This window comes from Equus caballus, chromosome 15 (genome assembly GCF_041296265.1).
Source record: "Equus caballus isolate H_3958 breed thoroughbred chromosome 15, TB-T2T, whole genome shotgun sequence".
Classification (NCBI taxonomy): Eukaryota; Metazoa; Chordata; class Mammalia; order Perissodactyla; family Equidae; genus Equus; species Equus caballus.
The window spans coordinates 48,280,456-48,295,621 of NC_091698.1; the positions used below are offsets into that span (position 1 = coordinate 48,280,456).

At 39.6% G+C, this 15,166-nt stretch overlaps 1 protein-coding gene across 1 annotated transcript; it reads right to left on the reverse strand.

Annotated features, from left to right (window-relative positions):
* Positions 1–3,010: 3,010 nt before the first annotated feature.
* On the reverse strand, positions 3,011–12,063 carry SNRNP27 (small nuclear ribonucleoprotein U4/U6.U5 subunit 27). Its single transcript, XM_001490697.5, has 6 exons — positions 11,910–12,063; positions 10,810–10,930; positions 9,976–10,088; positions 9,081–9,160; positions 5,108–5,172; positions 3,011–4,061 (listed from the first exon to the last, which is right to left on the reverse strand). The coding sequence occupies exons 1-6, from the start codon at positions 11,941–11,943 to the stop codon at positions 4,007–4,009; spliced, it is 468 nt and encodes a 155-aa protein (XP_001490747.1). The 5' UTR covers positions 11,944–12,063; the 3' UTR covers positions 3,011–4,006.
* Between the last annotated feature and the right edge of the window lie 3,103 nt (positions 12,064–15,166).

Here is a 15,166-nt window from a genome sequence, read left to right on the forward strand (position 1 = left end):
TAGAGAGGGAAGGGAGTTTCCTATTTTGGATAGGGTGATCAGGAATGACCTTATTTTGAGCAGAGACCTGAACCAAATAAAGAAGCTACTCCTGTAAATCTGGGGGGTGGGGGAGGGAGGAACATTCCAGGAGGAGGACCAAGTGGGAAGACTCTTGAGGTAGACGCATATCTGTTCTTAAGGAAAAGCAAGGAGGCCACCAACAGAGTGCAGTAGCAAGGGGATGAGGCTGCAGGAAGCCAGGGTCCAGACTGTAAAGACTTATAGACCACAGAAAGGACTGGACTTTATTCTAATTGATAGAAAACCATCAGAGCCAGGAGCAATGTGACCTGATGCACATTTTAAAACGTTCACCTCTACTGTTGGGTGGAGAATAAGCTGAGGCAGCAAGAGAAGGAAACAGACCTATGGGGGGCTAAGTGCAGTAGTCCAGGCAAGAGAGATGGCTTAGGTTAGTACAGGTGATGAAAAGTGCTTTGATTCAATGTATATTGAATCAACATGATGTACACTTTAAACATCTTAAAACTTTACATGTCAATTATACCGCAATAAACCTGAAAAAAACAAAAACAAAAACAAACGCTGTTTGGATTCAAAATATACTCTTGAGGTTAGAGCCAAAAGGACTTGTTAATGAGAGAGATGTGAAGCCTGGGAGAAAGAGAGGAGTGAAAGATGACCCTAAGGATTCTGGTCTAAGCAAAGGAGTGAATGGAGGGGCCACGTAGTGAGAGAGGGAAGCCTCAGAGAAGATGACTGGGCAGGGAAACGAGAGTTCAGTTAATCTTAAATTTGAGGTGCCTAATAATTTAGGTGCATATACAAGCCTGGAATTCAGTAAAATGGTACGGCTGGAAGTATAAATTTGAGAGCCATGGCAGAAGATGTTTGAAGTCACATGGTGACTGGGTGAATGGGTGACCCGGCAAGAGACTGCAGAGTCCAGGGGTTGAGTCCTGGAGCACTCTGACACTTAAGATACTTAGAAAAAGACGACTTGGCACAATTTATGTCCTCTGAGAGGCAGCAGCCTGTTAGAGGAAAAAAAGGATGTTCCATCTTTGTTATTCTTACAGAATCAGATGACGTGATGGATAAAATTTCCTTCAAACCAAGACTTCTTTTAGGATCAGAGGTGTCTTATCTTTGACTTTCAAAGATTTCTTCCTCTTTCATTTTTTTGGTGTTAGTTCAAGGAGAGCAAATTTATTGACCTACCAGGTATTGTCAGATTATTTCTTTAGAAAGTATGCTGCCTTGAGGATCTCAAGTCAAATCTCTACTAACACCACACTAAGATGTCAGTCCAAAAACCAATAATTGGGTTTGGGGCATATTATTTCATCCCAGAAGTTTTAGCTTCCCTATTACACAACAATTGGGTCTGCTTTCCTTAGGTGTGCACAAATGTGGTCACAAGTAGTCTGTGTCAGAGATAATTTATAGATACACAATATTTTGGTGGGTGGGGGTATGAGAGTCTATTTAGCTCAGTTGGGAAAAAGTCCAAGGAAAATCACCCAACTGCCTGGGGCAGTGACACTTGTGCAATGGGTACTACAAGTTGCGCAAGTGATGCAGCACATTCAAATATTTAAGTACAGAAGGCAGCAGGTGGTATAAAAACCAAAAATTTCTGCCTTTATGGTCTGAATAGCCTCAGCTTTCTCATCTGGGAAATGGAGATAACAGCACCTGCTCTATCTCATAAGGATTAAATGAACCAAGGTGCTCTATACACTGTATTATGCAATGCAGTCATATTACTACTATTTTCTTTACCTGGGACTAATTTACCAGGAAAGCTTTTGAAGAACTACAATAGGGTGATCAAATTTCAGATGCAATAAGGATTTTAAAATCCAGCTAAAGAAAGTTGTAAAATTATGTACATTCAAAGATAGTGATTATACAATTTTTTCAAAAAATAAAAGATTAGAAACAACTTGAATGTCCATCAATGGGGAATTAGTTAAAATAAATTATAGTCCATCCTACACGGGACTATAATTGCTGCCCTTAAAAAAAAAAAAAAAGAGGCAATATTACATGTACTGATAACCTTAACATGTACTAACAAAGGAAAAAGAACTAGGTGCAAAACAGTGAGTAGAGTTTGAATAAAATAAAATATATCCATCTATATTATGTTTGTGTATATATGGAATATCTCTAAAAAGATATACAATTATCTTGTTGCTATAAACCCTTTGTGCTGTCTGAACTATGTTCTGTGTGTCTGTACTACTCAAAAACCCAAAATTTAAAATCTAACCACAAAGCCTCAAATATCAGCGAGATATAAAACAGAATGAGTAATCATTATTATCTTCAACATAAAAAGAGCTTCCTTCAAATAAGAAAAAGAAAAACTTGCCAATAGGCAAATGGATTCAAGATTTGGAATTTGCATTTTACAAAAGAAATATGTACGGCTAACACATTTTTAAAATGTTTGTCCTCTCTAGAAATTAAACAAATTAAAACCAAATACCATTATTTTACCCATCAGATTGGAAACTTTTTTTTTTTTGTATGGGAAGATTTGCCCTAAGCTAACATCTGTTGCCAACCTTTCTCCTTTTTCTTCCTTCACCCCACACCCCTAAACCCTGCAAAGCCCCAGTACATAGTTGTGTATAGTTTAAGTTCTTCTCGTTCTTCTGTGTGAGCCCCGGCCACAACGTGGCTACTGACAGACAAGTGGCGGGGTTCCGGGCCTGGGAAACTGAACCTGGGCCGCTGAAGCAGAGCATGCCGAACTTTAACCACTAGGCCATTAGGGTTGGCTCAGATTGGAAACTTTAAAAACATTATTACACCCAATGTTGGTGCACATACATGAGATGGAAATGCTCATACTTTACTGGTTAAAGTCAATTGTTACCTTTCTAGCCATACATATCAAAAGCCTTAAAGTGTGCACACACACCCCTTTATCTCACCCAGCAATGCCACATCTAAGAACTGAACCCAAGGAAATAAAACAACAAGTACAAAAAGATCTATGCAACAGGGATACTACTCACAGTTTTAATTCTAACAGCAAGTCAGGGGAGGGAAGCCAATGTTCACCAATAAAAGATTAATTAGTAATTTATGGTACAACCAAGTAGCTACTAAAAGCTAAGTTTCCAAAGAATATGTAAGAGTATTTAAAAAATGTACACAGCACATGGGAGAAAAAGGATTAGCAAAAGAGAACAGCATATACATTTTGATCTCACGGGTAGGGGTAAGAAACACACACCCATAGGAGCCTGGAAAGACATACACCAAAATATTAACACTGATTATTTCTGGGAGCAGATTACAGGTGATTTTTGGCTTTTCTTTTTACTTTTTGGTTTCTCTCAAGTTTTTTTTACAATAAGCACGTATTGCTTTTAAATTAGAGAGAAAACAATAAATAGTATTTGAGGGAAAAAACACAGAAAATACAAAAATCTAGTTATACTTTTTCATTAGAGAGAAAACAATAAATGGTATTTGAGGGAAAAAACACAGAAAATACAAAAATCTAGTTATACTTTTTCATTCTTCTAATATTTAAACTACAGAGAATCTTGATTATCTGAATCTATGTATGAAAAAAGAAAATGTGTAGGGAGACTCTTCTATCTACTAATAAAAATATTTACCAAATACAAAAGGGTAGAAATATTGCTTTATTTGAGAAACATACATCCCAATTACTTTTATGTGTTTTAAAAAGTCCTAAAGAGTGTCCGAAAAGAAAACACATATAGCTTCCATAGGAATAAGGACAAAAAAAATGGGGTTGATGATTGCCCCAAGTGATATTTCCTAAAAGAAAAAAATGTAATGTTTTAACTTTTCTTCTTTTGAGGCAGGATAAGTGAAGTACACACATCATAAATAAGATTTTCTTACTTTCCAAGGCTGAAGGACTGTGATCCTGTTTGTGACGCTTATTAAATACAAAATCCACTCTTCTCATCAAGGGGAGGGGAAAAATCATTCTTCAGCATTTCAATTCTCATGCAATGAAATCCAAAGGTCTGTTGAATCCACCTTTTCGATTCATGTACTGCCTACAACAAGAAAATTTATTGTTTATTAAAAAAAAATTCTGGACTCCTCTTATTAAAAGAATAATCACATGCTTCAGAGATTAAAGCTATAAATCATCTTTAAAATGGCAAAGTCTAGGGTAAGAAGTATTCAAGGTTATTTAATGCTCATTAAAAAGAGGTTATTTCACTTTTAAAATAAGCCAAAACCTTTTAGATTTGTTTAAAATCCAAATAGAAGTATGGAAATATACTTTCAAAACTACTTAAGAAGATTCTACAGACTTAAAAAAAAATCAATTGACAATGTATATCTATTTCAGGTAACATCAAACTTCTAGTTTAAGAAAATAGAGAAGAGTTTAAAAAAAGGTACCCATCAAGCAAACACGATTTCACACTGTACTAGTTCTCCCCTTACGACTTTACTTGAAGGTAATTTTACAAAGGACTGTCAAGAGAATTCTTGTAACTTAACTCACAGGAGTCTCAATCACATTATTCATATTCTAAATTAATTGGAGTATTAGTCTTTCATTAGCGATAAAGGTAGAGAGAAAGGCAATGTTTGAAGATGTCTCGACTTTTCATTTCATCAGGAACTCAGGGAGATTTCAAGTATGGATTGGTTTGTTCTATGGTATTAATAAAATACGCCTATACTTAACAGAAGAATATATTTACAGGTGAAATCCTTACACAATCAATCTAGGTAAATAATTCAAGAGGGATCTATTTTAAACCTATAATTATAAGGAAATTAAAGTCTAAAGACTTGAGACTATGCTGTTTTGAATCGAGAGAACTATCTATAGCACTAAATTATTTACACCAACTATCCTTCTCTATAATAGTTCTTAATTCATATGTAAATTGGAAATTATTTTAACATATCAGAACATAAGCAGGGAAGATTAAAACAAGGGACAGTACAGAAACTATTAAAACAAGGGACTATATGGAAAACTGCTACATTTTGTGTAAACACAATTATCCCACAATAAATTTTTTCCCAAGCACATAATTTATATCATGAGTTCAAACATAATAATGGGGGCTATGCATACCTGTACTTCCTCTTCTGAGACACATTTATGGCATAAGCATTTACAGAGCCATCCACCTTTTTCCCCTGGAGGAAAGCAATAAACAAATATTAAAAACAGAAAGGATATATTAAATGCCCTGATGCAGAGCTGGATCTTATAGACACATTTAAATGGCAAGATCCATTTAAGTATGGGGTAATCCAATCAGAGAAAGAGAATTTTTAGATCCTGATGATATCCTATGAACCCCCAAGTGTTACAACTCTCTGTCCACATTTTTCTAGTCACACATAAGCAACTGAAACAATATTTAAAGCAACAAACATTCATGGTATATGTATTATGTGCAAGGCATGCAGGGAAACAGGGTAGCAGATCCTAACCTTTTTTGGTCAAAAAAATTCTTTGAAATCAAATACAAGTTACGGCTATTTTTCTAGAAATATTCACATTCACACAAAATTTAACTTACGACTTTAGCTCACAGCATTCTCACAGTCACCATTCATCTAAATCTCATTTCTTACACAGGCCTTGCAATTTTGATTTTTAAATCAAGAATCAGAATACAGGATAACAGATGCTAATATTGTGTCAACTTCTATATTGACCTTACTTATGTGGCATTTACCCTCTTTATCACTAACTGCTTGATGAGTCTTTTTGATTCAGCCAACTCACCACACCACTTGCTGTTCCTTAGGCCTGAACTGCTTTCCCAACCCCCATCCAATCTTCAACTCTGTTTCTTATCCACCGTTCTGCCCAATCCAAATGACTGAGCTGCTAGGAAGCACCCTCTTCTCTCACTCCCAGAGAAAGTTAACTGTGCTTTCCTCACAATATCCCCCATTTTCTCCCCTGCACTATCATGATGCATATACATGGTATTATTTCTCCTATGAGACTGCAAGCTTCTTGATGGAGGGATATGGCTGCAAGTCACCTTGCCCTTCAGACATCCTAAGCTGCTGCACTTCTAGGTGCTCAGAAAATGACTCAGTTAAATGTATGAACATCACTGATCAATGCCATCTCAAACACACACACACACAAGACCCCCAACGCCCCCCAACCCCATTATTACTCATGGGAGTGTACCCTATCTGTGTAGTATACTTATCAGACATCTGATTTAGGGCCAAAAAAGTATTCCTATCCACTGACCTAAAGGCATGCACAGGTGAGGTAAATATTTGAAGTTGAACTAAATAAATATATTTGGTCTTCCTTTTCTAGTCCTATTTTTACTACATTTTGTGGTAGGGCGGTGGTGGGGTGGGATATTGGGTAAATTACAGGAGGTGTATTATTTTGACCTCCCAAGAACAGGAAATAGGCATGAGCTGGAAAGACTGGCTTGGAAAAAGAGTAAATGATGCTCACCTTTTTACTAAGTTCAATTCCTAAAGGTTTACTAATTTTTCTTTTTTTTTTTTTTTTGAGGAAGATTAGCCCTGAGCTAACATCTGCCGCCAATCCTCCTCTTTTTGCTGAGGGAGACGGGCCCTGAGCTAACATCTGTGCCTATCTTTCTCTATTTTATATGTGGGACACCTACCACAGCATGGCTTGACAAGGGGTGCCATGTCTGCACCTGGGATCCGAACCAGCAAACCCCGGGCTGCCAAAGCGGAACATGCGAACTTAACTGCTGTGCCACTGGGCTGGCCCCAAGGTTTACTAATTTTTGAAAACTATTTGCAGAGTTGTATGTTATTAGCCCTATTTTCATTTACATGCTAGAAAAGAAAATTTTCCATTAATAAACATAACCAAACTTTGAAACTTTCTGGAATGTTAAAATGGAAGGGAAAATAAGTGATTACATTGGCATATGAAAAGGTTCCACCATAGATCAATGATGAAATATCATAAGATACACGTTACTGAAAAACAGAAACGGGCTGAGGGATTTTACAATCAATAGTCATGAAGCCAACTGCATAAGAACTAAATTAACATCCATGTAGATGTCATTAAAAAAATAATGACATCGGGGCTGGCCCCGTGGCCGAGTGGTTAAGTTCGCGCTCTCCACTGCAGGCGGCCCAGTGTTTCGTTGGTTCGAATCCTGGGCGCAGACATGGCACTGCTCATCAAACCACGCTGAAGCAGCGTCCCACATGCCACAACTAGAAGGACCCACAACGAAGAATATACAACTGTGTACCGGGGGCTTTGGGAAGAAAAAGGAAAAAAAAATAAAAAATCTTAAAAAAAAAAAAAAATAACTGACATCATTTGTTCTGGTGGTACTTCATAATTTTTATGGGATCTATGAATTCTCACCTAATTTTTCCTTTATAAACAAACATCTTTAGCACAGACTACATTTAAAAGTGAAGTGTGGCTCCATCTTTACATATGATTCTCAGAGATTTCAAACGTAACAGCAGGCAATAGCAAAAAAAAAAAAAAAAGAATTACACTGAATTCCTTTCCTATTCTTCTAAAATACCAAAATTATAGTTGCCTTACTTTGGAGATATTTTTATTCATCCAATACATATATCAATAAACCATTTCACTTACAAAATATTCTTTGGAAAACAAGATTTGGTATATTCAAGGGAAAAAATCTGATACATAAACTGCATTAAATTCCAAAAGTGGGTTCACATAACCACTTGAGAGAACAAGAGCTCATTCTTAATTTTCTCACCTCAAAACAGTCATGCCCCAGTGCTCCTCTTAGGTCATACACCGCCATTTTAAGGAAACGTGTGAGCTCTACATGGCACATCAGTTAGAGAGAAACTCTTACAGCATCTGAGATTAGGGGAAGTTGATTATTTTTGACATTTTTCCTCAGAAGTCTCAATTTCCATTTGCAAAACTAAATGGACTTAAAATTCTAGAAAACAAAGTTTTAAAAATATATTCTCTTTCCACACACACTCTCCCTGTCTATCCTGACCAGCTCCCTCTCTCCATCCCCCTCTCTTCCCCTCTTGTCATTTCCTTTCTCTCCATTTCCCCCTCCCTTATTTCTCTACTCCTATCTCCCTCTACTCTCTCCCCCTCCCTCCCTAAAAGCCCTCTCTTCATCTCCCTCCCTCTTTTTCCTCCCCCACTTCCTTATTCTCTCCAGTATTACGATCAAGGCTAGACAGCATTCACTCTCCAATCCACCCTTCTTCTGAGCGATGAGATATGTATGCGGCTACCCAATGTCATCTTTATCTGTCAGCTGAATTTCACTCTCCTGTTTCACAGCATTCCTCCTTTCTACAATCTTTTCTTGGTTAACCGTACTATCACCCAGTCTTTCATCCTGTTACCTCAGAAACATCACTGACTACTCACTCCCACTCCCACCACCACCACCACTACCCCTGCTTCCTGAATGGTTCTCAATCTGCCGTCCCCTTCTCTCACTTCAGGCCTTCACCATCTTCCACTTGCACAACTCAGCAGTTCTCCTGCCTCCAGTCTAACCCACCTCCCATCTGTCCTCCATGCTACCCCAGGTCATCCTTCTAAAACACACATAGAATCCTGGCATCCTCTTGCTTAAAAATCATTGCTTCCTTTCCACAATACCTAAAGAATCAACTCTGAATGCCTTAGCATGGCTAAGGGTATCAAAAGCCCTCACTGATTTGCCTCCTACCTCTATTTCTAGCCTCGTTCGTACTTACTAGCCCATCAGCACCCTTTCACCAGTCACTGAATTTGAAATTCCCACAATACACTATGCTCCTTCACACCTACAGGGTATTTTCATGAGCTCTTTCCTCTACTTCAAATGATCTTCCTGCTCTTCATCTGATCTCCTTTAAGGTCTAGCTCAAACATCCCAGGCAAACACTCCTTGAATTCCAACAGCAGCTCACTGCTTCCGTCTCTGCACTCTCAAGGCCCTTCTCACAGACAGTTGTATCAACGCAAGAAATTACAAGTGACAGTAAAAGAATCTGGAAAAACGGGACAGTCATAATGGATTAATTCAAATGAGAATGCTTAACTGGTTGCATGTTTTACTTACTTTGGTGGAGTCAAAGGAGGCAAATCCCATTAGCTTCATCATTTCTATTTCTTCCTCGGTTTTGCCCTCTAAGTCTTCTTCTGCAAAAGTAAGTGATAATTTTTTAATTTAATTTTTTTTTTTTTTTTTAAAGAATGGCACCTGGGCTAACAACTGTTGCCAATCTTCGTTTTTTTTTTTTTTGCTGCTTTATTTCCCAACCCCCCCCCCGCCGTACACAGTTGTATATCTTAGTTGCAGATCCTTCTAGTTGTGGGATGTGGGACGCTGCCTCAACGTGGCCTGATGAGTGGTGCCATGTCCGCGCCCAGGATCCAAACCCTGGGCTGCTGCAGCAGAGCGTGAGAACTTAACCACTCGGCCATGGAGCCGGCCCCCAGTGATAATTCTTTTAACTCTATCATTTTATATATATAAAAAGAGAGATGGCAATAGATTAACAGTCATTCCACCTCACCAGCAGAGAACATACAAAACAATTAGCTAAAGACTTGAGTCTAATGAAAGAAAACGCCTCTTCATTTTGGACAGAATGTTACTTAAGGTACAAGGAAGGAATGTGCTCTCTATCCTCCATCTGAAGAGACTGCTTAAAAGGACAAGCCTGGAGCCTTTAGGCAGGACCACCTTTAAAATCAGGCATGACACTGGCTTTGAAAGTACTTCCAAAATAAAATATTCTCATGTTTTTACTTGTCCTTCCTACATTAGGAGCACCACAGATAACCAGCAACTCACTAATGAACAATTAAAACAATCTTAAAACCATATGCAAAGAACACTATAAAAAACAATATTTAAATGTTCAAAAATTATACTTTTATAATTTTATCATGACTGATATTATCTAAACAAGGCTGTATTTTTCCTACAGTTATTTATTTAACAACATTACCAGTAATCTGACGTTCTTTGCTCTTTGTTTCTTTTGTTTCTTTCTTTTCCTCGTCTCTTCTTTCTTTCAATCGAGAAGGGGAAGGAGATGTGGATCTATGTCGTCTTGGGGATCTAATATTTAACAAGTAAAAATGTCAGAAACAGACACACCCAGTGAGATGTGTCGATCAGCACAGATATACATGAGTGCCTGAAAGGGAAAGGCTGAGCGAAAACCAGGCTCCAGAGAACCAGGGCTCCACTCCCCAGAGCAGAATGTGCAAGGATCTGCCTAGGTCCTGATAGCTACTAAAAGATCGAAAAAACAGTTTACTGTTTAATCATCAGTCTTACTCAGTATAGCTAGGGCTAAAAAATTTTTTGTAAGGCAGAAAAATATAACTAGGCAGTTTCTAACAATTGGACACAAACACACAAAAAGTTGACTTAAACAGCAACTGACACTTAACAAGAATCAAGAGTCCCTTTCTAAGGTTCTTTCAAGATCTCACATTCTTGATTACATCCTTGAATAAATGGTTATCGCCAAAAAGCTAATAAAAAAACAAAACAAAAATACAAAACACCTATTTCTTACTCTTGCCAAACACCTTGCTGAGTGCTTTTCATGTATTATTTCTCATTTACTCCTCAAGGCAACTCTAGGGTATGGAGAGTGTTAATTACACCCCATTTTACCAATGGAAATGTTAGGTTTAGCATAAAGTGAGTTTAAGTTCCCTTCATTTCATGAAATTGTAAATTCTCTTATAAGTGATAAAAACAAAGTTAAAGGCAGTGACTAGTTTCTCTGAGGCTTGTGGTGAAAGTTTTGGTTATTTTCTGCACTCACCTGGAGCGTCTTCTGTGCGGGGATCGAGAGCGGCTCCTTCTCCGATCTCTCTCCCGGGACCGGGACCTTTCTCGGCGCCTGCGTTCTCTCTCCCGGGACGTGGACCGGGACCGCCTACGCTCTAATACAAACACACGAAATCACACAACCACAAAATTACCTCAAATATCTGGAGCTGAGCTATCCAAGAGAAATATCATGAGAGCCATTTCTAGTAGTGACATTAAAAAAGTAAAAAGAAGCAAGTGGAATTAATTTTAACAATATATGTTATTTCACCCAATACAAACTATTTCAACATGTACTCAGTATAAAAAATTATTGATGACAGACTTTACATCCTTTTTTGGGTACTAAATCAAGGAAATCCGGTGTGTATTCTACACTTAAACAGCACTTCTTAATTCAGAATAAGCACTTTTTAAGCGCTTAATAGCCATGTGTGGATCACGGCCTCACTTAACTTTTAAGAAAATCCAGTCTTGGATAGTTGAAGGTGATAAAATCTAACCAGGGGGCAGAACCGAGGGTCTAAGTTAGATCTCCTGATCGAAGTCCTGGGTTCTTTACATCGCACTACCTCGTTTACGGGGGTGAGGGCCAGAAAACATTACCAGGTGAGCTCCCTGGACGCAAAATTCTAAATATCGATTTCTCTATTATAAACTGCAAAAGAAACTAACAATGAGCTTTTAAGAACCAGGCAGTATCACATGCTGAATGTTAAGGAATGTGACAGTTTTTAAAGGTAGGTAATATTGCCCCCAATTCCTAATTAAGGAAATTGAGACTCAGAAAGGTTGGATGACTTGCGCACGGTCACCCAGAAATTTAGCGAGGGAACCGTGGTCTGATTCTAAATCCCCCAACCACAAGTATAACAAAAGTCATATAAGGTTGACAAAGAGTTGGCGAAACTCTAATTTTGAGGGGAAAAAAAAACCCCTGCCTTCAAACAAGAGGGCTGAAGAATCTAGGGCCCAGGTGTTCGTTCCCCCTTCCACCCCCGGTTCTCCTCCGCCGCCGCTGCTCTCGCACTGGCGGGGTCGGGACGCGCCTCCGACCGAGCCCCAGACCCTCCAAACTGCTTCTGGACTCACCCCGCCGCGGGGAGCGGCTGCGGCTGCGACCCATCCGGAGCCCTCCTCCACCCTGCACCGCCCCGGAAACGATTGTGGAACAACTTCCGGGGGGCAGGGTACTGAGCTTTCACCGCCGACTGGAAAACGGCGAAACGACTCGCGAGGGTTCCGGTGTCTAAAGAAGGGAGGCTGCGCTGAGCCACCCCAGAATCCTGCGGCCCCGCCCCAGTGCCTCCCAGAGATGCTGGTGAGAAGAGAGTTGTCATCTCGGCTCCTCCAGCCGCACTTTCGTGCTGGCGTCCCCATATTTTAGTGTCCCCTGTGAGCATTAAAATGTGCTACTTCATGTTATTCTTAGAAACGCCTGGAAAAACCCGTATATCCATCACTCTAACACAGTTCTCATTTTTCTCCCCATTTCTCTTTCCAGTTCTTGTCCATATGCATTATTTCATAAGAAACCAATCCTAAACATAGGCAAACAGTTGCACTAGGGCGGGTCAAGGGGCACAGGGAGCAAGGGGAAAGCATGGGTAAGAGCCTGTACTGTGGTTTTTGCGGGAAGGAATAGCAGAGGCAGGGTAAGCAGGCAGAGGTTTAAGATTGGCTAGTTTGAGTAATTTCAGCGGGCTTTGGGATGTAGGGGCTGTCCAGAGTTGTTTGGTACCTGGCCCTGGGGTCCCGGGGGCAAAGGAATATTGTCTTGGCGTGTGAGAGTTTGATATAGAAGGTGGTTGGAGGGTATGGGCTTTCGGTTGGCTGCTTTACATACGAAAGGCACACTCAAAAGGGGAGACATTTGCTATCTCTAGGAATTAGCTAGCCGCTGGGTGGAGGGGCCGTCTCAGCAAGGCCCCAAATGTCAAAACATCAGAAAATAAAAGAAATAAAAAGGCATGATTAATACAATGATTCACACATTTATTGCACACCTATGTACCAGAGGATTAATCAGTGAAAAAGATACAAGTCCGTGAGGGATACAAACAAGCAAATAATGTGAAAGGGCATTGATAGGGGAAGAACAAGATATTATGAGTGCACATAAGACCTGTACCTAACTGGTTTTGAAGGAGAGGATTGTCAAAAGTTTCCAGGAGGGAATGATGTCCAAACAAAACCTTAAGGATGAGTAGAAATTAGCCAGGTGAAATGGGCTGATGTTTGTGGTGGAGAGAGGTGGAAGAGACTGTACAGGCAGAGGTGACTGAATGTGCAAGGGCAAGAGCCAAGGGAGAGTGTGGGCTATGTAGAGAACTAAAGTATGGCAGCCACCGAGGGAGCAAGGAGCAGAATGGGCTTGTTAACCTATGGCAAAGAGTCATCCTGAGGCAAAGGCAATAGGGAGTCTTTGAAAAGCTTTAAGGACGGGAGGGAATCAGATTTGAGTTTATTCAGAGAACACTGTGGGTCATGTGGAGACTTGACTAGAGGGGGAATATAATGGGAGGCTGGTACAATAATCTAGATTGGAAATTACAGTGGCCTGTACTAGAATGGTATCAGTAGGTAAAGCGGAAAGTGGCTGAATTTGAGAAATAGTTGGTAAAACTGGAAAAACTTGATTTTTGAATGCAGAGGATGAGGGAATTAAAGATTCAAGAATGACATCCAGGTTTCTGGCTTGTGAAAGTGGGTAGATGGCAGCATCATTTGCTAAGATAAGGCATATAAAATTCTGGGGAAAGAAGATGTTCACGCTAAATGGACATGCTAATTTGAGGTGCCATTTTGAACACCCAGAGGAGATGCCAACTAAATGTGTATCTGGAACTCAGAGGAGAGATCTAGATTGGAACTACAGAGAAAGGAATCAGAACACAGATGTTCATTTGAAGCCATGGCAGTGCATGAAATCACCTGGTGCAGGCTCGGGATAGAAAAGGGCCTGGGGACCGCAGACTAAGAGGAGTCTCCAAAAGGAGACTAAGGAGTGGCCAGAGAAACAGAAGAAAAACTGGGTGTGATGTCAGAGAAGTTTAAGAGAAGACTGCTTTTTAAGAACAAAGTGGTTAACTTTGTTAGTCAATAAAAGTGAAAACACATCTAACCTATAGGATTTAGCAACAAGCTCTTTGCTGATTCCGAAGTTTTAGTGGAGTTGAGCTGTGAATGGATTTTGAAGTGGGGACAGAGTCTGGAGAACCCTTCGGAGTTTGCCTGATGATACAGGGCAAAATACGGCAGTGGGTGGAGCTAAATGTGTGACTGAAGGTTTTTCGGAGATGGGAGAAACTTTAAGCGCATTTAAATATGGGCGTGAATGAGTCAATACAGAGAAAAAAAAGTAAAGATACAGAAGAGAAAGGAAGACACAAAGGAGTAAGTTCCCTAAATGGACAGCCCTGAGATTAATCTTAGCTGGGAAGAAAAATGATGTCTCCCAATGTCCCCTGTCCCTTTAAGATGTGGGATAGACACGGGATTCTGCTGGGGCTTCCTTATTATACTGATCAAGTTGCTCTCTCTCAGGATGTAGATTATCCAGCACTGTGTATCTTCAGCACTGTATCTGGAAAAAAGTCTTCTATGCTTCTGATACATGGTTTGAGTTCCCTCATTCTAAACGCCATTTTAATGGGATTTGAGTGGGATACAGTGGGGTAAGGGCAACACTTGCGATCACACTTGCTTATAAGTTCCCTCCCCAACCAGGCAGTAATTTTTCAATAAAGGCAAACCATATTTAAAATATATGTACCCTATATAAGAACCAACATTAACCATCTGTGATTCTCTGCACGTCTTCTATCTCTAGCCTCGGTTAAATTTTGTTTTACCTTTGCTAGTCCTATTTCACAAAAAATCATTATCCTACTTTATCCTACTTTATCATTACATGTGGATGCATGCTGTTGAGTCAGTAATTTTCCCCCCATTAATGTAGTCTGACCACTAGTTAACAGTGATTGATGATGTTTGAGGCTTTTTGCTTTTATACCCCTGTACCTTGGACCCTGGGAAGAATTTCAAACTCTCTGGTTGGGGAGGAACTGTACTATGCCTTTTGTTTCTCGTTTGTTTGTTTGTTTAACTTTTTATTAAGATTATGATAGTTTACAACCTTGTGAAATTTCAGTTGTACATTATTGTTAGTCATGTTGTAGGTACACCACTTCACCCTTTGTGCCCTCCCACCACCCCCCTTTCCCCTGGTAATCACCGATCAATTCTCTTTGTCTCTATGTTTAACTTCCACCTATGAGTGGAGTGAGTCATACAGAGTTCGTCTTTCTCTGTCTGGCTTATTTCACTTAACATAATACCTTCAAGGT